The sequence below is a fragment of the Fibroporia radiculosa genome (assembly GCF_000313525.1).
Source record: "Fibroporia radiculosa TFFH 294 genomic supercontigs, scaffold8081, whole genome shotgun sequence".
NCBI classification, from domain to species: domain Eukaryota; kingdom Fungi; phylum Basidiomycota; class Agaricomycetes; order Polyporales; family Fibroporiaceae; genus Fibroporia; species Fibroporia radiculosa.
In genome coordinates this window covers 30,081-53,465 of record NW_012133453.1, presented here as the reverse complement: position 1 = coordinate 53,465, position 23,385 = coordinate 30,081, and the positions used below count along the sequence as shown (strand labels likewise).

Sequence of the window (23,385 nt, the reverse complement as noted above, 5' to 3'; positions counted from 1 at the left end):
CCATACGCCAAAGACCCCAGCCTGTTCAGTCGACACAGAATCGCCCACATAGCATTCGACAAGACTTGGAAATTATGTGAAATCGAGAGATTACAGCAGGGGTATAAATATTCGGCTCTCCTGCACGGCATAGCAAGTCGGACACCTTGAGGACAACGTGTCAAGGAGAAGACTTCCAATGCATGCAAATGCGATTGCCGAGTTTAATAGAGCGAAGATAAATGGGGATCGGGACCGCAGCAAGGCAAGGGTGGAAGGAAGGTGTCGCAGTAGTCATGGAAATGCTACTTCATAGGGCCGCATATAGGATTGATGAAATGCAGCTACTTGGAGACCCAAACTGCAAAGAAGGCGGATAAGTGAGCGCAACTCGAGGATCAGGACGGCACCGACATGCTAATGCAAGAACCAAATATAGCACGATAAGCCTAACAAGCAGATACGTTAGCATCGCTCAAATTTTATTCCTGACAACTTACATCATGCCTTCCATGTAGTTCGACTTGCCATCCCTATCAAAAAATGTTGAGTATCGAGAGGATACAAACGGGCATCATTAATTATAATTTCTACTTACTGTATGAGGAATTGAACGAGGAGGACGGAGACGAACAGCACGATCGTCTACGAAGTGAGTGAGCCATACCGTCACTGGCATCTCAGAGGGTACACCTATACCTCGAAATCCGAGAAGAACAGTGTAAGGTTGTGGTGCGTTCTATGGATTTCACGAAGGATAAGTCCTGGGGTTTTACCCAAATCAATGGCAGTGGGCTCACATCCACCCTATGATAACAAGCATAGGGATTACAAAAGCGGAAATTTGCTAGGGCAGTATTACAGGTGAGCGTAGACTCTCAACGCAAAGCGAAATGGAAGCGCACAATTGAGCTACCCACGCATATACCGATGGTGAGAGCCATTTTGTCTTTACGAGCCATCCATATTGATGTGACATGCTCAGCTGCATTTGCCTGAGACAACGTCACCACCAGTCCGAGTGAAAAAGTAAAAGACGGACCACTATAGGAAGTAGGATAACTCCGATGAATGGTCTAGAAATATGGTACCTTTCGGCCGTCTCTTCAATCGAAGCAACCACTGTCAACAGTATGGCTCAGTGAGAAAGATAATAAAGTGAATTCGTATACTCACAGAAGTCGGCGCAAAACGAAGTTATGACGGTTACGAGAAGAAGCCTGGACAACCGGACTCAGATGGCAGACAGAATACGACAACGGAAAAACGAACGCGGAACAAGCGGCGGGAAAATTCATCAACTGCGGCTCCTCCTCCTCTTGTCCCCTCTCGTCCTCGAATAACCTCGCGTGGGTCTTGAGCTACGAGAAGAATGAGATAGTCCGTATCTTTTGGTCATTATGCAAGCGAACCTGGAACGTAAGATACCCAATATAGATTATCAGGAGCAGAATGGATGTGCCGCGTGATATGAATCTCAGGCCAAATTCAGCCTCTTTATCGAGGTCGGTGCCATCAACGACATGCTGGATACCTGCATTTAACACCGTGCTGGTAGCATTTCCTAACATGAGTCCGCGTGTCTGCGAGCTGTGATATGCTGCGGGAACAACAAGAGCTACAAAGCCAGATTAACTGCCGCATGTGGATAACATTCAGTGACATACTGATGCAGGCTAGAGTCATGAGCTATACAGCAGATCAATAGAGGTTCACGGTCACGTTAAAATAGCTTACTGAGCTCGCTCTGTTGAATCCAAGTCAGCGACCATGATGGAACGGCAGTTCTGCTACACTTACGCTTGAGCAGCTGTCTCGTCAAAGATGCTGTCCTTCAGGAGTCCGCCTGAGAAAGTTGTATGTCAACCAAGCAATTCATGAAACCTCTGTGCATCCTGACCTGCGAAGAACGAGCAGCCAAGGACAAGCAGTAGGTTGGAGAGAATGGAGCCAAGCATCTATTGCAAGAGTCAATGAGAGATATTATAGACACGAGCATGTACGTACAGAAGTTTGCACGATTCGCAGCTCATCTAAATGTCGGTACGTGAATACCCCGGGGGTTCCGAGACAGGGGAAAAGCAAGCGCACCTTGCAATAAAGCAGCAATTCCGACGATGATCTCAACAGCATTTCCAAACGTCGCGTTGAGTAGGCCGGCCAGAGTTTGTCCCACTTGCATGGACAACTGTTCTGTCGCGGTCCCGAGGAGCTAAAGGCGCGCGTAGGTCAATTCCAAATGCGACGTCATGCTGCGGATATTATCACAAACCGCTGCGAGTGGCATGATCGCAAAAAAGCTGAAAGAAAAACGAAGGGCAGCGTCCCAATTTAGTACATGAGACGCGAAACTGAGCGGTATGAATATCAGCAAGACGTTCACCCAGGAACCAAAAAGAAAGAAGCGATAGGAGGCCAGCCAGGACGGTTGGCCCTCGGCCTTGAGCATGACTGTCATACGGTGGGCAAAGGACTGGGCTCTAGGCTCGAGGGAGAGGCCACTGCCATTCTCAAGGAGAGGTGTGCGGTCGGTGATGGTGGCCATGGGAGAAGAATGGATGGCCTCTGAGCGCACCGGGCAGTTCTGAAATGCGAAAGAGAATCATAGCCTCGTCGGTTACATAATATCGCTCCGTCTTCATGCCAAGGCATTCGAACTGCGGCCAACTCGTCTGCCGCGACCGCGTCAACATGGAGTTGCAGGGTCTTAGTCCACTGCCCGCGCAAGACTTGGCGTTCCACCGTCCGCCAAGTTCACGTGTTTGACATCCAGTATTTGGGTGCGATTAGTACACACTGCCTCACCTGACGGTCTCACGTCCTGCGCATTCGGAATGTGGCACTGAGCTAGCGGGAACAAATTGACATGTAAGCAGGAAAACCTCAGCGAAGAAAAATACCACCGACGGGGATCGAACCCGCAACCCCCACCTAATCCTACCATAGGAAGGTGATGCGCTACCATTGCGCCACGATGGCTTGATGGTGTTAAGACAAAATTGCAATTCATGTGGAGGCCAAAAAATTACTTTCCATCACAATATAATACATCACCATATCATCATGATTACAATCTACATATGCTGTTAGATCCCGTCAGCTTAACTTCCAGCTATTATGCAACCCTATCGTATCGTCGGCACCATTCATCGGTCCGCTGCAACCCAGAGCGAGCTCCCTGCCCTCCTGCACCGCATCTGAGCCTTGGCTCACTCCGTTCGGGCGCGCTCCTGTATTGTCCGCTCGTATTTGCTCTAACTTTGCTAGGTACTCCTCGTCCACACCTCCTGTTACATACTTCCCAGTGAACACCGAGCAATCAAAATCGGCGATCTCAGGATTAAATTGGCGAACAGAAGAGATCAGGTCTGGAAGTGTCTGGAAGATGACAAGATCTGCCCCGATCGTTCGAGCTATGGAGTCGGTGTCACGATTATGCGCGACAAGCTCAGAGCGTGAGGGCATGTCGATGCCGTATACGTTCGAGTATCGTATCGGGGGTGCACAACTGGCAACTATTACTTTCTTGGCTCCAACGTCTTTGGCCATCTGGATGATCTCCTTCGAGGTTGTACCTCGCACGATGGAATCTAGCAAACGGAAATGAGTAACCGATCAGGGACCCGTCGCATACCGCGTACCATCGACAATGAGGACGTTCTTGTTAGCAAACTCTAAGGCCATTGCGTTGAGCTTTCGCCGCACATTCTTACGCCTAGGGGACGTGAGCTTTAACCCGATAGGAGAGGTTTAAACTACGAACCTGACTTGTTGTCCGGGCATGATGAATGTCCGCCCAACATAGCGATTCTTGATGAAACCTTCGCGGTACGGAAGTTGCAATTTTTGTGCGAGATTTAATGCAGCAACACGCGAAGTGTCGGGAACCTGCAATTGGATTATGAGTTATAGCCTGCTACGTTGAAAATTTATATAGCGTACGGGTATTACAACGTCAACTGTGAGACCTCTCTCTGCGAGTACTCGCTTTACCTCATCTGCAAGGGCGTCGCCCATTGCCATTCGGCTCCGATAAACGCTAATGCCGTCTAACACCGAGTCAGGTCGTGCAAAGTAGACGTATTCGAATATGTCTGGTGCGAAAGCGGCAGCTTTCCCGACGACCCGACGGGATACGGTACTGCGAGTAATTATCACCGCCTCTCCTGTAGCACAGTTAACAGCAGCTCCCCAAAGCGATACAAATTTGCATTACCAGGTTTGACATCCTCCCAGTCCCCGAATCCACTGGCATCGGCGACGACACTCTCGCTTGCAAATAGGTAGTCTCTCCCAGAAGTGCCGCCGTGCGCCTTGCGAGAAGCCATACCAACAGGTCGGATACCATTCGGGTCTCGGAAAGCGATGATGCCAAAACCGGCCAACATTGCTACGCAGGCATACGCCCCTTTGCATTGTTCCATGAGCCCACCAATGGCGGTAAAGATATCCTCCTCGTTGATACGAAATTTTCCAGTTTTCTGCAGGTTATCCGCAAAGATATTCAAAAGTAGCTCAGAATCGGACGATGTGTTGATGTGGCGATGTGCGGTTGCGTCCATAAATTGTAGCAGCGGCGCGGTATTAATCAAATTTCCATTCTGTTACGATGATCAGTGCTATGTATGTGGATATGTGCTAGCAGACTCACATGCGCGAATACGATACCGTACGGGGAGTTTACATAGAACGGTTGTGCTTCGGCATGGTGAGAACTTCCTGCAGTGGGATATCGCACTGCAAAATTGGGATGAGAAAAAGGGCTACAACAGCTTCACGGCCTGACATACCATGTCCAATGCCCATACCGCCAACTAAACTACCAAGGGCATTGGAATCGAAGACATCTCTGACCATTCCATTAGCCTTGCACTGGTAGAACCGCCCTTTAGGCCCGCAAGTGACTATTCCGCAAGCATCTTGCCCGCGATGCTGGAGTAGTGATAGTCCCTCGCAGATCTCTGGAGCAGCATCTACGCTAGAGTCGTGTAAAAGGAGACCGAGAATACCACACACTGTCGCGAACGCTTCGATGAGTGAGACCGCATGCAAGACAAAAAAATCCTACGTACTGATGGTCACTGATCAACACCTGGATAAATACGGGGTATCGACGATAATGCCGACCTGCCTAAGCGGCCTGGAGGGACAAACGTGCGTAGGCTTGTAGGAGCAGCATCATACTTTGCTTTATGCACAGGCAACTCAGCTGCAAATTTCTGCCAATGGGATCCCCGCACTACGGCCCGGCACGCATTTCCCGGGCGCGTGGCGTCGCGGTCACAGTGTCTGAGGTCCTCCCGACCTGTCCTCACCAAAAACACCGCACGGTGAGAGGTCGACAGCAGCCAGCTGCTCTCTCGATTATGTACTCTCCGCTTCGGAAAGTAAGTACACGTTGTACAAATTATCCGAACGACAAAATAAATACCCCGAGCTGGCAAAGGTGTGAGCTGGCTGCACTGGCAGGCGATACGCGGGTCCAGGTCATGAGTCGGAGCAAGCCGGCGACGGAGAATGGCGGAGTTGGAAACGAACTTTATTCTGCTGGCGTGTTAACGGCGGTCGTCGTCTCTGTCTCGTCATTCCACCACTCCATCCTTACCGTCGTCGACCATGCTCACCTCGCGCGGTGTACACCGTCTCTCTCGCAGAGCGCTGAACAGCGCGAAGAAGACGAACGCGTTCTTCTCGACGGCTGCTGCCGTTCCCATCATCGCTCGTGCAGCGTCTGCACCGTCCTCGTCACAACGCGCGCAGGCTCGTGCCCCTCGTGCGCCGGCGCAATCTGGTTAGTGTTCTCTACCATTGCTTTGTGGGGGATGATGAGCTCATTCTTTCGCGAAATTTCTCCAATTTACGCGCGTTTTCTGTGCCAGCGCGCTCATATGCTACTGAGGCCAAGGCTACGGGTCAGGTGAAGACCGTCATTGGTGCTGTCGTTGACGTGCAGTTCGATACGGAAAGCCTTCCCCCTATTCTCAATGCCCTCGAGGTTCTTGACTTCCACGGTGGCCGCCTCGTTCTGGAGGTCGCGGCTCACCTTGGTGAGAACTCGGTCCGTACCATTGCTATGGATGGTACCGAGGGTCTTGTTCGTGGCCAGAAAGTTATCGACACGGGTGCGCCCATCAAGATCCCCGTTGGTACCGCGACATTGGGTCGTATCATGAATGTCATCGGTGAGCCCATTGATGAGCGGGGCCCCATCAAGGGTGTCAAGCTCTCTCCCATCCATGCCGACCCTCCCGCGTTCGTCGATCAATCTACTACCGCTGAGGTTTTGGAGACGGGTATCAAGGTCGTCGATTTGCTCGCACCGTACGCTCGTGGTGGAAAAATTGGTCTCTTCGGTGGTGCTGGTGTCGGCAAGACTGTATTGATTCAGGAACTGATCAACAATGTCGCGAAAGCGCATGGTGGTTTCTCCATTTTCTGCGGTATGTTTTAATTCCCGCTCTATCTCCGCATTGGTCTCAATGTGAGGCCGACAGGTGTCGGTGAGCGTACTCGTGAGGGTAACGACTTGTACCACGAAATGATTGAGACTGGTGTTATCAACCTCGACGGCGACTCTAAGGTCGCTCTCGTCTTCGGTCAGATGAACGAGCCCCCTGGTGCCCGTGCTCGTGTCGCTCTCACTGGATTAACCATTGCGGAGTACTTCCGTGATGAGGAGGGCCAAGATGTGTTATTGTTTATCGACAACATTTTCCGATTCACCCAAGCTGGTTCAGAAGTGTCTGCTTTGCTTGGTCGTATCCCGTCTGCTGTCGGTTACCAACCCACGTTGTCCACGGACATGGGTGGCATGTAGGTTGCAGTTATGTTTAAGCTGAGGTTGGTTCTGACAGTCGTGCTACAGGCAAGAGCGTATTACCACGACGAAAAAGGGATCCATCACGTCCGTGCAGGCCGTCTACGTGCCCGCCGATGATTTGACAGATCCTGCTCCTGCCACTACCTTCGCTCACTTGGACGCTACGACTGTGTTGTCGCGTCAAATCGCAGAGCTTGGTATCTACCCCGCTGTCGACCCTCTTGACTCGAAGTCTCGTATGCTTGATCCCCGAATTGTACGTGTCATTTACTGCTAGATTTCGATTTTTAAGTTTTCAACTGTAATTTTTTTAGGTTGGTACTGAGCACTACGAAGTTGCAACCGCTGTCCAGAAGATCCTTCAGGATTACAAGTCTCTTCAGGATATTATTGCTATCCTGGGTATGGACGAGTTGTCGGAGGAGGACAAACTGACTGTAAGGACCCTTGGTGTGTTTATGGTGATTGTTCTCACAATTTCGTAGGTCGAGCGTGCTCGTAAGATCCAGCGTTTCATGTCGCAGCCTTTCCAGGTCGCACAGGTCTTCACTGGTTTCGAGGGCAAGCTTGTGCCTCTCAAGGAGACTGTCCGGTCGTTCAGGGAGATTCTTTCCGGTACGCATGACTCGCTTCCCGAATCTGCGTTCTACATGGTGCGCCTATTTCTGCTTCCTGCTATTGATTTAATCCTCTGACCAATCATTGTTCAGGTCGGCACCATTGATGATGTGAAGGCGAAGGCCGAGCAGCTCGCGAAGGAAATGGGTGAGTCGTCATGATGTGGGCTACGGGCGTCGTGCGTGTTCTGGATGAGATGCGGTTGGTACGGGACCCTTACACATAGACCCAACGCCATCAATAAAATTTCTTTCGACTTTCGAGTGAGGAAGTTGTAAGAGAGTGATGAAAGTCTGGTTGTACAGTGCGGAAATCGGCTTATGCCCAGCCGTCCTGACTGTGGAACTCCGTTGCGAAAGTAGCTCATTTGTCAGCATGTTCTTTGTTGCACCCAAAATATTCTGCTTTTTTATAGTAAGCATCAATGAAAGCAGTAAAAACGAGTTCTAAGTCTGGCTGGCCTGCGAGTCTAATGCTAGTCAGTCCCAGTGCCCAATTAGTGTCTCAATATTCATATCTAGTTACCCTATGAAAGTTGCTACGAATAAAATTAAAACACTCAACTATGTCACATAGCTCTCTTCTCCACACAGCATAGGAATTGGAACTCATGAGATTAAATAAAATTGTCTTCCCAAGAACCTCTCAGTGACTAATTTCTTATTCCGTTCATGTCTAGGTTGTCATATCATTTTCCTTATATTTTGTCAACACTTTCTGCGGTGGTGGCGCTTATATACGACTGGATGCAAATGAGCATGTTGTAGTACCTTGGAGATATGTGACATTGGGTTAGGTTGATAGGGCATTGGGTTAGGTTTATGGGCCTTTGGGTTAAGTCTAGAGCCCTTGGTTAGGTCTATAAGGCGCTATAGCCAAGTGGTTACGGCGACAGATTAGAATGAATATCATGTAATCTGTTCCTCTTTGAGGGCGCAGGTTCGAGTCCTGCTGGCGTCGAATAGTCTTTTGGGTTTCAACATTTTGGATGTGAGCTTGAAACTTCCATGTGCATGTACAAATTTTTCCTAAAGTGTTTTGTTCTGGTAGTGTTGCTGCATGAATGTGAGTGAAGCAATCAGACATGTTTGTAGTTGTTTGGAAAGTGGCGCCGATCGGCTACGGAACAGTCCCTCACTGCAGAGGCAGCGTGCCTCCTAACGCCGCAAGCCCGTCTAAACCATGCCCACCATGGTTTCCACCGTCGAGCAGATTGAGGATTACTTGCAGTCTGTTGAAGAATTACTATTCTCCTCTCTTCAGGCTGCGACTCCAGATTTGCCTCGTGTCAATGAAGCCATTCATCGTCTTTGGGAAGATATCTCGCGATTCGGACCACAATCCTTACCTGCTCTGCCAGATCTACATATCCCTGGACTTGGTGCGTTTGAAGTTCCACCACCGCCTCCGCCGCCGCCGCCGCCATTGCCGCAGTCTGTCTGGAATCGCTCCGCATCCTGGCTTGTAGACCATCCGTGGACCACCACCGGAATAACTATCGGATTGGGCGCAGGTCTCCTCATAGGCTATGGACTGTACCAACCATCTGTAAAACATGCAAGAGCAAGGGGAGTAGGAGGTTCAAGTGTGAGGCAGGTCGTCGGTGCGTCTTTCACGATCCCAGTGATATCTTCCAACTCATTCATCGGGTGCTATAGTCCTGCTCGGAGGAGACGCGCCGTCCGGCCTCCCACTCATTCTCGAGCTTGAGAAGAAGGGCTACATCGTCATCACTAGCGTGGCAACCCCGGACGCTGTCGGTGAGATCGAGCGGAGGTCCCATGGCTACGTCCGTGCTCTGGTACTCGATCCGGCGGAGGTGGGCACTCTGAGGTGCTGCGATATAGTTCGAGATCGCTCACATGTAGCATGCAGCCCGACACGATCCCGTACTTCCTCCGCTCCCTGTCATCCACGCTCTCGAGACGCTTCCCGATTACGGCCTCGGGCGATCCACATGCCTCATCCTCCAGTCGCCTCTACATCCACTCCATTATATCTCTTCTAACCCTACCAGCACCCGATATCATCCCCCCACTCACACCATTCGAGCATCTCTCACTCCGAGACACGTACACTTCGTACCTGCAAGCTACCCACATGACCCCGCTGCAAGTCCTGCAGGCGCTGCTCCCCTTACTCCGCAGTCTCTTCGCCAACGAGCGCGACACAACTCACAATAGTTTCGGCAAGAAGAGCATCATCGTTTGTCTTCCAGCAACGGATGCGCGTGTGGGCATCCCGTTCGCCTCTGCTCAAGCGATGAGCGCTGCGGCGACGCTCCGCGGGGTCGAGGTCCTCCGGCGTGAAATCCGCATGTCTGCGCTGACAGACCCGTCGGCCTCGATGCGGCACCTCAAGGTCGTCGTCGTCGATGTAGGCGCAATCGATGGGCCTAGCATCGCCCAGGAGCTCCCTGGGGATGCGACGAAGCTGATGGACGAGTGGACGCCATCAGAAAAAGTTGCGTATGGGACGGCATTCACGTCGGTCGTCGATGAACGCATGAACGTGGGCGGATATCGGAAGCCGGCAGACGTCTCGGTGTTTGTGAACACTATCCTCGACATCGTGAGCAACGGACAAAAGAGCCGGAGCACGACGTTTGGTTCTGCGATATGGCTTGGCCTAGGGAGGATTCGAGAGTGGATCCACGGCGATAGGATTATTGTCGGGGCAGGCGGTATGTGACCTATCCGTCGAACAGTGTATCAAGGCTAATTTGGTTTCTTGCATAGCGAGGACATATGCCATGGCAGCGCACCTGCCCGCCCTCGTCCTGGACGCTATTTTGAACATTCCTCACTTTTTAGTTTCTGTCCGAAACGCACTCCTACCGGTCCCGCTGCCTGTACATCGGCCCGAGGGACTGGCAATGGTTACGCGCCCACCGACAGTTATTCCTACAGATATACAAAAAGTTACTACCGTGACGGTTGCGCAACTGGAGGCCGAACATCCACGCGAGGTCGAAGTCGAGCATTCGGAAACTGGTTCAGAAGCGGACGTTGAGAGCAATGAGGGATACGGATCTGGTGTCGCTGAGTCTTGGGTGAGCGTTCGAGATGAGTAGGGAGTTAATTGTCGTATGGTCGTGAATTGGTGGGAATCATGTATCGATGAGTCGTAGAGAATTCTGTATAATATGCTTTACGCATGCCATGATAGCGGCCGGGGTCTGTTGTACATTAATGGTGTTTGTACAAAGTGCAGTGTAATGTTTAGTGGAGTGGATCCATTCCTATCGTCGTTTGATCGCACATATCGGTGAAAGGTACAACTATTCGTAAAAATGACATAGGAGTCGGATGAGACGGAAGCAATGTGCTCTAGATATGTGCTTTGGTCTTTTGGCGCAATCGCACGCTGACCAGGACTGTCTTGCTGAGCACTCCCCAGCGAGACTTCGTGAGGCGCGACTTTACCAGCATTTTGCGATGCAGCAGGCTTGCAGCGACGACAGCACGCAGGTCGGCGCGGAGCTCCTTGTGCGTCTTCTCGGAGGACCCGATGAGCACTCGCTCCCAATTTTCGGAGGTGCGTTCATCATCTTGGAACTTCTTCCACGCCAGCTTCGCTTCGCGGACAAGACTGCGCGTCGGGGAGTCTGGCACGGGGATGCCCTCGAGGTCGCGCGGATGGCGCTGAATGCCAGCGTCTCGCAGGCGACGCACGGCGAGCGTGAAGGCCCTGCGAGTGGGCGCCATGCGGAGCTCGTTGAGATGACGTTCGTGTTGGAACCAGCGATGATTGCTTTCCAGACGGGATGCGTAGTTGAGGATCATGGAGGTGTAGAGGCGTGTGGATCGATCGTCGTTGGGTGTTTGACGCAACCTGGAAGGACTGAGCAGAAATATTCATTGTTCGGCGGTGAGCTATAACGTACGTGCTCGACGACGAGGCTTGTGCGGGCAATATCCGCGCAGAGAGTAGCATGGACATCCTGAAGGCTTGCTTTGAGATGCAGCTACGAAACATCATGGGACATGATCGCATGCGAAGCCTGAAGTCACTCACCTCGCAAGGGTACAAGTCAGATATAAGGGTAGCACAGAGTATCGTAGGAAGGACTGTGAGGCTTCCAAAGACGGTGGCAGAATCAGAATACAGAGTGTGCACTCTGCCCCGCTTTTATGAGTCTGAGCTCAGCTCCCATTACTAGTTGGAGGGTAACCAAGGTATTCATAAGGCTCATCAGTGGTATTGTTGGCGTTGTCGACTGGTAGTAAAGCGGCCGATATTTGTCGCTCTCTTTGAGGAGTTTATTGTATTCGAATTGAGAGCATGATCGCAGCTTGCGTTCAGTGCATGTTAGTGTCTAGATGTAGTTGTCCATATCTTGAGACCAAAAAATACTACAACCTGCTGGGAGAGCACTCGGAAAGATTTGCTGGGCGCGTACAACCCGATGTGAGAGAGGAACGAACTCTCTGATAAGCCTCCGAGTCGGTACGGCCTGGACGAGCGTGAGAACAGCACTGTGGGTCCATGAGGATGCATTTCCCGTTTTGGCGCGATGCAGCACGTGTCTACTCACCGCCAACAACTTGAAGCCGACCGCGATGGGTGAGCCCGTTCCCCGCTTTCGCTCGTACATCCACCAGATGTAGCACATTAGGCACCTCTCTCTGGCTCGTTCCCTTTGCCAGCCAGGCCACAAAGCTCAAGCGGGTGATGCAGCTCAAATACCCCTCTGCAAAATCGCCCTCCTCCTTCGTCGACTTTGACCCGCACATCACGCTCGCGACCATCCTTACCACCCCCACCTGCGCCGCGGAGCTGCGCGCGGCCGTCCCGTGCGGCCAGGCCGCCCTCGCGCCCACGTTCAAGTCTGTGGACGTCGGCGAGAAGTACTTCATGTCCGTATATGCGGTCGTGCACGAGTCTCCCGGCCTCGCCGCCTTGCGCGCGCATCTGCGGGAGGCGCTGGGCGCGGACAAGGTGCCTCCCGTTCCGCATCTCTCGCTGTATTACATCGATGACGCCGATCGTGACGACCGCGCGCGCGTCGCGAACGAGCTGAAGAACAGCGGACGCGTTGTGGGCCGCCCAGACGGCGGCGTCGCGCTGAACTGCGCCCAGGAGGTGGGCCCGGGGACAGAGCCGGACCTGCTCAGCGGATTCGAAGGCGCGGAAATCTGGATCGCCAAGTGTGACGGCCCTGTCCCTGGCTGGGAAGTGGTCGATAAAATCAGCCTTGCTTGAAATCGAGGACTAACGATGGGGTACAATGTTTTATTATGACTGTCATGCGTGCAGCTAAAGATGTATTGATACAAAAACGAGGCAAACCGGAACAGATGATACAGCCGTAGAACGAATGCGAGAGTGGAAATGTGACGCTAGCGTAGCACAAAACGCGAATATCCAAAGGAGGACCATGAGAATGTCGAATGATACAAGCCGCAGAGTAATGTGGGAACATGCACAAACCACAGATCTATGATAATGAATGGGAGGTTGTCGGCACCAAATAAAAGAGCGCTTGAGTGGATCTAGAATCTTCGTGATTGGGTAGCAGGGCTGCTTTGAGATTGAGCAGATCAAAAGATGTCAGGCGGAGACCAGGGGAAAGAGGGAGATGTGGGCGTGTACACGGGGAGGGGCACGGAATAATCGATCTTGCGATCCCCATTCATATCGAATAGTTGTGAGTACGCGGGGAGCGTCTGCGCGTACGGCGAGCTCGTCACGGGCGTCGTGATTCCCGCCGACTCTAGCGACACGCTGCTCAGAGACTCGAGGGAGCACGTCGGGGAATGTCCCGAGAGCCACGAGAGCGCCGTCGGTGTCAGCGCAAGCGGGTGAGCCGAGCGGAACCGCGCAAAGCGAATGGGAATCTCGAAACATAGCTGCTCGGTTGCGCGCTTGGGTTCAGGCCCGTCCGTCAAGTCGTACGTGCATGTTACCCTGATGCGTATGCGGTGAACCACATTGAAGAGCGGGCTCTGACCGCTAGGGCGTAGTCGGCGCATCCCCGGCAACTCGTGCTCGACGGGTATACGGGTGCGGATTGCGTACCAGGAGATGGAACGCTCTGGGTTGTTGTCTTCGGAGAAGATATAACCATCACCAGATAGTGCGTAGCGACCGGAGGCTTCTTGTGGGAGAAGCGAGAATGAATGTGAAAAAACGCGGTTCGAAGGAGCGGCGGGACCAAGGCCAACTTCATAGATCGCCTGCATGGGGTGCGGTGAGCGCAAAGGTCTCCGAGGAGGCTGCTCTGATGCAGGTGGGAACGGGTATTTCGTCTCGTATGTCGAAGCCGGAGCAGTGCTGTTACATTTGATGAGCAGACAAAGGGAGGAACGCAGACAGGTCTACATACCGATACAGCTCGACCTGTTCCATGTCAATGGCGAAGTCAGTGACACGAAGCCGTTTGCATTCGGCCTCTTCAAGTCCGTTTGTGCGTAGTCGCAAGCAAACCGGGAACGACGAGTCAGTCATATCCGTGTAATCCGGAACAGACACCGTGGCTCGGACTTTAGATATTACGCTGAATGGTATGGTCATCGTAGAATCCTTGATCTGGTCATCAGCACAGATGGTGTAGTCGAGGGTAGGACGTGACGACGTCGAGGACAAAGGATCTTCTGAGACACTGCTAATGAAGCGATTCACAGAGACGTCACAGCGAAGTGCAGAGATAACTCGGGAACGGGAGCGGAAAGGGGCACAACAAGATGAGAACCAGGATCTGCTGGAGCCTTCATCACCGTTAAGAAATCTCGCAGTGGCATACAGAGCATAGCGTGTGCCAGCTACGCCATAGTCGCAATTACCAAATTCACACGTAGCTGGCAGCCAGCCGGGTACGACGAGATTGAAAGCGACGCTCCAGACGCAGGGTACATTCGCGTCTTCGTGACCCTCGTTGCACAGCTCGATGGGCTCACTCGTTACGAGCTCTTTCGAAAAGCAGCAGATGCGGTATGGCGAATAACCTGTCTCAGGCGTGATGAGTTCGCACTGACCCTCAAGCTCGATGACAAGAGACTGGAGAAGGAGCTTGACGGTTTTGCGGCGCTCGAAGAAAGAGGACGAGGACGACAGGGAAATGGAGATGTCCCCGGAAAGCGAATACGCAGTCCTGATATCCAATAAGCTCCGATATTAATCAATCAATAACAGACTTACGACTTGTCTGGCTCTCCATGCATGTCTAGCGAATCGGAGTGGGGTCGTATCTGGATGGAGACGGTCATGGCGGAACGGGGAAGGACAGACGGGGAGGAAAGAGCGAGGGTTATGAGCTCACAGAATACAAGGCAGAAACGGCAGAGGCATTTTATAAGACATGGCCCGGGACGTGTGGCGCATTCTTCTGCAACGGTCCTGGCGCAAGCGCGGCGACCCTGCTTTGGCCATCCTTTTGTCTGCAGCCATTGTTGTCCCGTTGTGGATGAACGTTCCATTGGCGCCAACTCGCAAAGTGTGCTGACTCAGCGCATACAAGCGCCCATCAGTGCACGGTCCCTTCAAGTTTCTCCATGCTATCGTCGGCTGGACCTGAGGACAATGGGCAGGCCCCTCCGCCATTTTCACTCGCCAGTGCGCTTGACAGGCCTCTATACTTTCATCTTTCTTCTTGCAGCGTCCAGGAATGATGTTGGCCTCCGCATTGTCTTTCGGGACAGCGGTTATGTCGGCGTAAATCTCGCAGAGGGACAAGGCGTTTTGGTATGTACCCACTAGTTGTGACACTCATGCATAGTGGCATCTGTAGGAGCTTAAGAGTCCTTAACACTCTTTGGTCTTTACGGCAAGACTTGGTCGATGCGCATACAATTCATCAAGTTTGTGGATGAGTGCGTCTCTTCCGTGAAGCGGTGCGGCGTCCATGGCCTGCACGAAGCCACAGGGCACCGCTGTAATGACTTTGCTATATTCAACCAGAAGATCCACGCCTAAGTCTCGGAAGATCGTCCCCACCCTTCTGTGCCGACCGTGCAATGTGTACGTGTCTCGGTAGCCAGATGGCCACTCTCGGTCGTCACAAATCAGCTGTTTTCTTTACTGTGATGGCCAGAGCAGTTCGCCGCTCAGTTTTCGGAATTGCGACTACCGCTGGAATCGACGCAACAAGCACTCAAGGTGATTTGTGTTCATAGAGCTGTGAGGGCTGCTGTACGCACCGCACCGAGCTTGAGTGCCATGCCGACTGTTCGATACCGCTGTTGCGAGAACGGTGCCTGCGATGCTGATGAGTTTGTACTGCAATCGTGCGTGTATGCAGCCGTCTACGGCGACTGGCTGCGGTGAGAGCGCAAACGTTGGTTGTGATCGGCGAGGCTGGGCAGCTTCGGCGGTTGTGCACTGTTTGGTCTCATGAGCCCAAGCCAGGGCAACCGGGCGCCTGTGCTACCTTCTTATACGCAGCGGCTGCTCGTCGCCGTCCCCAGCCTGCTGTCTGTCGCCGTCGCTGTCCGCAGCGTCCTCAAGGTAAGTCCATAGTCGTCCAGCGCGATGCCCATTCCCTCCCGCGTTCCCCTCACCGTCCCCCCTGCCTTCCCTTCAGACCTCATCCATTGCTCCAATCTCCTGTCCCAAGCCTCCTTCCCTTCCCCACACAACCGTTGACACCAACGTCTCCGGACGCTGAAAAACACTGAATTTGCCACCATGCCAGAAGCTGACACCAACCGCAAGCGCTCTCGCTCCCCTTCCGATAGCGACCAGCAGAAGCAGCACAAGCGTGCCAACACAGGCGCTACTCTGTCCTCGGATGACTCACAGGCTCATGCACACCAGGGCTCCGCTGTATCCGTCGCAGGTGACGTGAATATGTCCGAGGCTCCTGCGTCCGCGGACGACACCGCTGCGTCCACCCCCTCCCACTCTCAGCCCTCCGACAAGGCCGCATCCGCCGACATGGCAGACCAGTCTGGCGATGCACATGTCAAGCTCGAAGAGGGCTCTGCTACCACTTCTGCTGCCCCCAGCACCTCCTCGGCCACGGGCGCGGCCCCTGCTGCGAACATCCACATGCGCTGCCTCATCGTTACGCAGGATGCCTCCATCATCATCGGAAAAGGGGGTTCGCACGTGAACGAGATCAGGGAGAAGAGTAGCGCGCGAGTCATGGTGTCCGAGAGTATCCCGGGAAATCCTGAGCGCATTTTGAATGTGAGCGGTCCGTTGGATGCTGTATCGAAGGTGGGTTCAGGCTTTGCTCTGGGCGTCTCTTGTCTCATGACCACTGCTGTAGGCGTTTGGCCTCATCGTACGGAGGATCAATGACGAGCCGTTCGACAAGCCATCTGTCCCAGGCAGCAGGGCAGTCACGATCAAGTTCATGATTCCCAACTCTCGAATGGGGTCGGTCATTGGAAAGGGCGGGGCTAAGATCAAGGAAATCCAGGATGCTAGCGGCGCGAGACTCAATGCGAGCGAGGGGATGTTACCTGGCTCGACGGAGGTACACATACACCTTTTGATCCTGCCTCATAATCCCTCACTATGAGTACAGCGTGTCTTGAGCGTATCAGGCGTTGCCGATGCGATCCACATCGCTACATACTACATCGGCAACATTCTCATCGAAGCGAACGAGCGGCTGCCGTCCTACAATAACTCTTCTTACTACCGTCCATCCAGCAACTCGCGTCGCCCACCTCCAAACGGCTCGTCATATGTTCCGGGCTATTCCAATACTTACCCTGGCAGCTCCCATGGGCCTCCGCAACAACTGCAGACACAACAAATCTACATCCCAAACGACCTTGTAGGCTGTATCATTGGCAAGGGCGGCTCCAAAATCAATGAGATCCGGCACATGAGCGCTAGTAATATCAAGATCATGGAACCAGGCGCTGTAGGCGTGGGCATGAACGGCGCACCTGCACCCGCAGGTGGCGAGGGAGAACGGTTGGTCGTAATTACGGGTCAACCTGCTAACATTCAGATGGCGGTGCAGCTCCTGTACCACGTATGCCCCATTTCTCTCACTGTCGGAATAATATTGAATACTCATATGCCGTATGGTAGCGACTTGAACAGGAGAAACAAAAGCAGCTGCGAGCGCAGCAGCAGAACGCAAGCTCGTAAGCACTCCATATATGCGTATGGTCCGGTCGGGTTTGTCTCGTCAGCTTCGATTTCGCTTTCTCGCGCTCTGCGCTCGCTTCTTTCTTGATCTTTATTATCTGCAGGCCCGTAGGCATGTGCAGCCCTGCTGCAGCATGTTCTGTGTATCGTGTACATATACTTCCAGACTCCGAGCTATGCCCAAAATGCCGCTTTCCTCCGCCTCTCCTATGCACTCATACATTAGCATCGCACGCTGCGCCCGATGTTGTCGTAATATGCGTCACTGTAGGCCGTCAATAGTAAGGATATTGAACCTACACCGCGTCCCAATGGCCACTGGAGCAAATAGATACATTGGATAAATAGTCAAATAACCTCCAGTGAATCGTCAGGGAAGAAGACATCATCTATGCCGCTACGGACGGCCTCGTGCTCCTTTCTTAGAGCGTAATACTGCGTTATTTGGTCAGAATGATTAAGCAACCAACCCGGTAAGCTAGAAGCATCCTATCAACTCACCTTCTTCTTATACCTATTCGCGTATAACCGCCACTGTTTCTTCTCTGCCTCTAGTTTCTCGCATGACGTTGTGCTCGCCTCCGCCTTAGCGCGTTCCGCAGCGAGCAATGCAGACAATTCTTGCAGTCGGTCTTGCAGTGCTGATACTCGATCAGACCATTCGGTTCGGAGGTCTTGCAGCTGCTCATTCGCGCTTGCTCGTTCCGCTTGCCGATCTCGAATGCAGAGCTTCAACTTGTCCTTGAGCGTGCGCGCGATCTCGAGCAGTCTGTCGCGGTCACGTTGCAACTCGGGTATCCGCGATGTTGTTTCTGATAGCTTCTGCGGCACAGTGCCATGGTCAGGGGCTGTGGCACGAACAGCTGAGTAGTCATGCACGAACCGCACGGATCTCCGAGAGGACAGATACGATGGCTGCTAGCAGGCGCTGTGATTGATGTTAGATTCTGCGCCATACTATGATCGCGGGGGCACCGTACTCGTGTGCTGGAAGGGCAGGTCTCGCAGTTGGATAACGCCTCAAGGAGGTCGTCTGTCCTACATTCGGTGAGCAGAGGACAATGAGAATGAGTTGGACTCACTTGGAGAGAGCGGACCCGAGCGTCTCGTCGTCAAATTCGTCGTCACTCTGCAGTACTTCATAGCACGCATCCAGGACGGACGTCCCGATGTCGGCGATGCGTGCGTCCGCCAAAGGGGAAGGTGGGCGTGCAGGCTCGCGCTCGTAGTCCGGATAGAGCTTGATGAGGTCGTCGAGAGTTTGTGGTCTACGGCAGATAGCACAGCTCGCGTTGGCAGTGGCAAAGTTGTAGGTCGCACAGTCGAGGCAGTAGAGGTGGCCGCAATGGGTGGCCATGGGACTGCAGTCATCGCCGAGAGTCTCGAGACATATGCTGCACCTTGCGTGCATGGTAGTTGTAGTGAGGGTGAGTGTAAGAGGCAGGACCGCACCGCCTGCGGCGTTGCAGCCGACTTGAAGGATGCAGAACGCGTAGAATAGAACTCGGAAACGCGCGACGCGGTATCACGTGCACGTAAATATCTTTCCGGAGTCATTTCTGGCGTCCACACTGAATCCGCACCCCTTGCGCACGACTGCTTGCTTTTTGTGACAAACAATCTGACAACCTTTAGATCTCAGAGATCGCTCACAATACGGACATGGCGAGCTCAAGTGCTGCAACTTCCCGAGCTGTCGAGGTACTCGCGGGGAAATTAAAACGGAGGTCCGTGTTCAGTGCACCTTCTTTCGCTGTGTTGACATCGATAACCTCCATCAGACAAGTCGTCGGATCGCGTGAGGCTGCTTTGGAAACTCTCCTTGTCCTCAGACAAGTCGTATCAAGAGCTCGCTTTTCCAATATTGAACAGCTAGTGGGACTCATACGAGATGTTGGAAAGAAATTAGCAGAGGCGCAGCCGAAAGGTGTCCATCGCCACCGCGTGTGTGTACTTACAAATCAATATCTCATGTGTCTTTTACTACTAGAACATACCATTGGAAATATTGTTAGGAAGGTCCTGCACAATATTCGAGAGGAATACAACACCGCGACAAGAGGCGCCGCGTCTGCGCCGTCAAGAAATGTCTATTCGATATCGATGTTTGTCTTACAGGGTCAACCACGGAAACACGAGATTGCCCCCAAGTCTGAGGCAACAATTTCGCTTAAAGAAAACGATACTGAAGATCCGGACTCGTTTGCAAAGGGGATCAAACCAGTATTGATGGAGGCAATCCAGGACGTCCTCGACGAAATAGAAACTGTCTACGATAACGTTTCAAAAACCGCAAAGGATCACATCCACTCAGAGTTTGTCCAGTTCTTATACGTACTTTGAGAGATCTCTTACTTTAGAACCTCACAGTGAGATTATTTTGACGATCGGGCACTCGAAAACAGTGGAAGCATTTTTGAAATCCGCAGCACACTCTCGGAATTATTCTGTGATCGTGGCTGAGACAGGTCCCTCGTGAGTATTTGATTTTCAGCGTGCTCGATCGCAACATCCAATTGCTTCTCTGTCATAGGTATAGCGGACAAGATATGGCCACTTCATTATCTTCTGCCGGCATATCAACCTTCCTCGTCCCTGACTCCTCAATATATGCTATCATGTCGCGCGTCAACAAAGTCATAATCGGTGCACACGCCGTTCTCGCTAACGGCGGTATGTTCGCCATCACCGGATCCCTCCTCGCAGCAACAGCAGCCCGCGCGCACAGCACCCCTGTTGTTGTATGCGCGGGCCAATTTAAACTCACACCGCTGTGGAACCTTTATCATGAATATGGCGCACTTGACTTTGGCGATCCAAGCAGCGTCTTGGGCTTCGAAGAGGGCAGTCTCGTGAATAAGGTCGATGTCATCAATCCGTATTATGACTACGTCGGCCCAGAGCTCGTTGACGTCTATATAACCAACGAGTAAGTTTGTGTCTGCTGATTTGCCGCGGCGCGAGCTTATGCAATATTTCAGCGGGGACCATCCGCCGACGTCTGTCTATAGGCAAGTTGATATTCTCATATACTGGACTTTCTTCTGAACTTTCAATCAGACTCGTCAAAGAGAGCTATGACGATGAAGATCAGATACTATGAGCCATAGCATCGCCATAAGGCGCGCTTCAATTTCAAGCATGCACTATGACCTAGGATGCCCATCCTGAAGGGCTCGCCAAGATCAAGAAGAGCACACCCAAACAACAGTGGTCTGAGAGGACGATGGGGTATTCTTGAACGGGAAAGGGGGGCTACTTGCATACTATGATATGTGGTGTGTTCGGTTGCAAAACGACTGTCGAATTACGTTGCAATACACCGATCATGGGAATGCGAATTGATGTAACGTAGCTAAGAGTAAGTCGTCGCAAATGCAAAATCAAGAAGTCGACTGGCTTATAGATTGCCCCGCATTTTTCTGATCGGTACGTGTTTGGACATGGATTCCGGTCTCGATTGCTTCGACTATGTCTACGCAAAAACCTTCGCTACGGCAAGCTCGTCTTCCTCTCTCCGACGACCCTCCTTCCTGCCGCTCCTGTCCTCCTCTGCCTGCTTCCGCTTGCCATACTTGTTGCCCTTTGCCCTCTTCAGTGCTGATCGAACAGCTGCGGGAGAAACGAATTCTACAGGAGTGATTGTCGGTAAATCCTTCAGCATGTAAGCGTGAGGACTTACCCGGATTCGAGTATACCGTTGCGCCACTGAACGCTCCCTCAAATATACGAATCGGTGTGAGGACAAAGCGAGGACCAATCTCAACAAGAGACGTCTGTGGTGGGCCGTTAGGCTGCGTGGGGTCCTTCTCGATGATCTGACGGATGACCTTGTTCAGTCATACGTCTCGTACTGTTTGAGCAAATTCAGACCTGGAAATTACGGAACCAGATCTTGTCATCAAGTACAGAGAACGTCAAGATGTGATCAATAAATGGTTTTGCTTTCCGTGCTTGCGGCGGGACTCCAAATATCTGACAAAACATCCGAGGTCTGCTCACAGTCGAATTATAGCGGATGCTTACATGTGTAAAAACCTCCTTGGTCAACCGGCCCCATTCACTTTCGTCGAATGATTTGTCGAAGCTCAGGATTCCCCGGCTCCCCTTCAAGCAATTACCGGTCATCTTCAGCTCATCCATGGTATGCACATTCTGAACATGCATTTTGATGCTTGGGCCATTTGGAGTCTTGGCAGCCCAGAGATATAGATCTTCATGTCGCCGCGCTTCAAAATACAGGGTATTGTTACAGTTGTTGAGATCCGCGAGCTCTGGCAGCAAATGCAGGTGGTTTTTCGAGTCAAGCTTGGAATCTGACTCGTCGAAGTCAATCGGAAGATAGGTAAAGTATACGGCGCATAGCGTACCTTTTTTGACATGTGGGAGGAGAGCTTCGAGATCATTCATAAAATGGCGCATACGATGGGTGATGCCTCGAGACGACAAGAGCAGCACTCTTTGCTTGTTCTTGGGTCTCTTCGCAATGGGAGCCTGCGTCTCCTCATCGTCTATGTCTTCGGCTTTGCGCTTTCCTTTTCCTTTTACACTTGCTTTGGATGCATTTGCCTTTTGGGTTTTAAGCACCGAAGCCATGGAAGAAGCTCGTCGTGCGTGCTACGGCTGAGAGCACTTTCCTGCAGTATGCCATTAGCGCTCGCAAGCCCAGAAAATGACACGAGCACGTGATAAACTCTAGAAACGCGAACACGCCTCGCGCCTCCGGCTCTCGAGTTTCCTACTTTCTCCCAAATGTTCAACATAAGGTGTAGTATTTGTTTTGACCTTCTTGAAGATTCGAAAACTCCTATGACGACAATTTGTGGTCATTTATACTGTCTCGATTGTGCCACCTTCAATTTTGCGATCAACGAACCCGAGGCGACATGTGCGATCTGTGGCAAACTGCATACAATGGAGAAAATGATCAGGTTGTACCCTGATTTTGATGCAAATAAGACCCAGAGTTCTTCTTCCCTCGTGGACAAGGTGCGCTAAGCTTGAAAATTTTTATGCATTCCCACTGCAGCATTATCAAGAAGATAACCTCTCACGGATCATCGACGTGTGTTCAGGCGTTGGTGTACATGGTGTTCAGCTAACGGAAACTTGTAGCACGGACACTGGTGTCCAGAAGATATTTCCCAGCGATCAGATGCCCCATATGCGGGTGAGTTGAGATTCATTCAACGAATACGACTTCACCAACTGGCATTTATCTAGAGCCTCCTCAAGTCCGTTAGAGATGTTCTTGGGAGGGTCTACCTGGTTAATGATCTACGTGCTTCACTTCCTAACCTCCGCTCACTATTTATTTCCGCATAGAGAATCAAATCCGACGCTGAACGACTACAACAATTGAAAGACGAAGTCAACCGCTCGAAAGCGAACTGCCGTTACTTACAGTGTGGTATTAAACACGAGCTGAGGAAGAGAGGAGAGGAACGAAAACGAAGTAAATCAAAAAGGGAACACGTACGCAGCGAATGGGCAGGGCGTCTCTCCGAGTTGCGGGATAAATTGGACGCAGTTGAACGAGATTATTCATCTGCGAGGAAAGAAAGCGAAATACTAGCATTGAGCGTGCGGAATGTCGAGCGGGACATGATGATGTGGCGCAAAACTGCCAGCAAGTACAAGAAAAAGGTGAGCCACTATCGAATTTTATCTGCTTGAATGAGCAGGTCTAAGGCAGCTGGGTAGTATCATGCCCAGAAAACCATGGCGATGGTGGCACCTCCAGATGAAAAGTCTGAAGACTCTCTAGAGATTGTTTGTTAGGCAACCTTGGTGGCGCCACTGACTTACTTTCTATACTTTCTACGGTCCGTACACACTGGATCCTGTGTTGAGTTGCTGCGCCGGGATGCACACAACAACCACCCCGCATATATTTCGAGTTCGTGAGTTGTGTCTTG

At 52.0% G+C, this 23,385-nt stretch overlaps 12 protein-coding genes across 12 annotated transcripts; 6 read left to right on the top strand and 6 right to left on the bottom strand.

The window, feature by feature from the left end:
* Nucleotides 1–289: 289 nt before the first annotated feature.
* FIBRA_06598 (uncharacterized protein) lies at nt 290–2,524 on the bottom strand (the record flags this gene model as incomplete). The annotated part of the gene is made up of 17 exons (XM_012328314.1): nt 290–428; nt 480–512; nt 578–624; nt 679–718; nt 780–826; nt 885–974; nt 1,022–1,101; nt 1,156–1,199; nt 1,252–1,340; nt 1,392–1,597; nt 1,647–1,668; nt 1,717–1,726; nt 1,780–1,825; nt 1,880–1,937; nt 1,987–2,012; nt 2,071–2,191; nt 2,252–2,524. The coding sequence occupies 17 exons, from the start codon at nt 2,522–2,524 to the stop codon at nt 290–292; spliced, it is 1,371 nt and encodes a 456-aa protein (XP_012183704.1).
* Nucleotides 2,525–3,075: 551 nt separating this feature from the next.
* FIBRA_06597 (uncharacterized protein) lies at nt 3,076–4,836 on the bottom strand (the record flags this gene model as incomplete). Its single annotated transcript, XM_012328313.1, has 7 exons — nt 3,076–3,569; nt 3,621–3,694; nt 3,743–3,867; nt 3,922–4,145; nt 4,196–4,580; nt 4,631–4,716; nt 4,770–4,836. 7 exons carry the CDS (start codon nt 4,834–4,836, stop codon nt 3,076–3,078), a joined length of 1,455 nt encoding a protein of 484 aa, XP_012183703.1.
* Nucleotides 4,837–5,595: 759 nt separating this feature from the next.
* FIBRA_06596 (uncharacterized protein) lies at nt 5,596–7,578 on the top strand (the record flags this gene model as incomplete). Its single annotated transcript, XM_012328312.1, has 7 exons — nt 5,596–5,770; nt 5,859–6,419; nt 6,474–6,792; nt 6,845–7,055; nt 7,114–7,236; nt 7,285–7,452; nt 7,510–7,578. The coding sequence occupies 7 exons, from the start codon at nt 5,596–5,598 to the stop codon at nt 7,576–7,578; spliced, it is 1,626 nt and encodes a 541-aa protein (XP_012183702.1).
* Nucleotides 7,579–8,608: 1,030 nt separating this feature from the next.
* FIBRA_06595 (uncharacterized protein) lies at nt 8,609–10,490 on the top strand (the record flags this gene model as incomplete). Its single annotated transcript, XM_012328311.1, has 4 exons — nt 8,609–9,020; nt 9,076–9,236; nt 9,293–10,100; nt 10,156–10,490. 4 exons carry the CDS (start codon nt 8,609–8,611, stop codon nt 10,488–10,490), a joined length of 1,716 nt encoding a protein of 571 aa, XP_012183701.1.
* Nucleotides 10,491–10,746: 256 nt separating this feature from the next.
* On the bottom strand, nt 10,747–11,359 carry FIBRA_06594 (uncharacterized protein; the record flags this gene model as incomplete). The annotated part of the gene is made up of 2 exons (XM_012328310.1): nt 10,747–11,251; nt 11,304–11,359. 2 exons carry the CDS (start codon nt 11,357–11,359, stop codon nt 10,747–10,749), a joined length of 561 nt encoding a protein of 186 aa, XP_012183700.1.
* Nucleotides 11,360–11,979: 620 nt separating this feature from the next.
* Nucleotides 11,980–12,622, top strand: FIBRA_06593 (uncharacterized protein; the record flags this gene model as incomplete). The annotated part of the gene is made up of 2 exons (XM_012328309.1): nt 11,980–12,008; nt 12,067–12,622. The coding sequence occupies 2 exons, from the start codon at nt 11,980–11,982 to the stop codon at nt 12,620–12,622; spliced, it is 585 nt and encodes a 194-aa protein (XP_012183699.1).
* Nucleotides 12,623–12,960: 338 nt separating this feature from the next.
* Nucleotides 12,961–14,625, bottom strand: FIBRA_06592 (uncharacterized protein; the record flags this gene model as incomplete). Its single annotated transcript, XM_012328308.1, has 3 exons — nt 12,961–13,693; nt 13,746–14,510; nt 14,558–14,625. 3 exons carry the CDS (start codon nt 14,623–14,625, stop codon nt 12,961–12,963), a joined length of 1,566 nt encoding a protein of 521 aa, XP_012183698.1.
* A 1,417-nt stretch (nt 14,626–16,042) lies between these two features.
* On the top strand, nt 16,043–17,467 carry FIBRA_06591 (uncharacterized protein; the record flags this gene model as incomplete). The annotated part of the gene is made up of 4 exons (XM_012328307.1): nt 16,043–16,576; nt 16,629–16,838; nt 16,890–17,348; nt 17,408–17,467. 4 exons carry the CDS (start codon nt 16,043–16,045, stop codon nt 17,465–17,467), a joined length of 1,263 nt encoding a protein of 420 aa, XP_012183697.1.
* Nucleotides 17,468–17,815: 348 nt separating this feature from the next.
* Nucleotides 17,816–18,824, bottom strand: FIBRA_06590 (uncharacterized protein; the record flags this gene model as incomplete). The annotated part of the gene is made up of 5 exons (XM_012328306.1): nt 17,816–17,902; nt 17,969–18,289; nt 18,351–18,395; nt 18,448–18,505; nt 18,550–18,824. 5 exons carry the CDS (start codon nt 18,822–18,824, stop codon nt 17,816–17,818), a joined length of 786 nt encoding a protein of 261 aa, XP_012183696.1.
* A 305-nt stretch (nt 18,825–19,129) lies between these two features.
* On the top strand, nt 19,130–20,515 carry FIBRA_06589 (uncharacterized protein; the record flags this gene model as incomplete). The annotated part of the gene is made up of 6 exons (XM_012328305.1): nt 19,130–19,194; nt 19,249–19,394; nt 19,458–19,782; nt 19,838–19,942; nt 20,001–20,396; nt 20,449–20,515. 6 exons carry the CDS (start codon nt 19,130–19,132, stop codon nt 20,513–20,515), a joined length of 1,104 nt encoding a protein of 367 aa, XP_012183695.1.
* Nucleotides 20,516–20,942: 427 nt separating this feature from the next.
* On the bottom strand, nt 20,943–22,063 carry FIBRA_06588 (uncharacterized protein; the record flags this gene model as incomplete). The annotated part of the gene is made up of 5 exons (XM_012328304.1): nt 20,943–21,097; nt 21,150–21,285; nt 21,341–21,442; nt 21,494–21,783; nt 21,838–22,063. 5 exons carry the CDS (start codon nt 22,061–22,063, stop codon nt 20,943–20,945), a joined length of 909 nt encoding a protein of 302 aa, XP_012183694.1.
* Nucleotides 22,064–22,381: 318 nt separating this feature from the next.
* FIBRA_06587 (uncharacterized protein) lies at nt 22,382–23,248 on the top strand (the record flags this gene model as incomplete). The annotated part of the gene is made up of 5 exons (XM_012328303.1): nt 22,382–22,456; nt 22,497–22,637; nt 22,691–22,735; nt 22,793–23,113; nt 23,171–23,248. 5 exons carry the CDS (start codon nt 22,382–22,384, stop codon nt 23,246–23,248), a joined length of 660 nt encoding a protein of 219 aa, XP_012183693.1.
* Nucleotides 23,249–23,385: the final 137 nt, after the last annotated feature.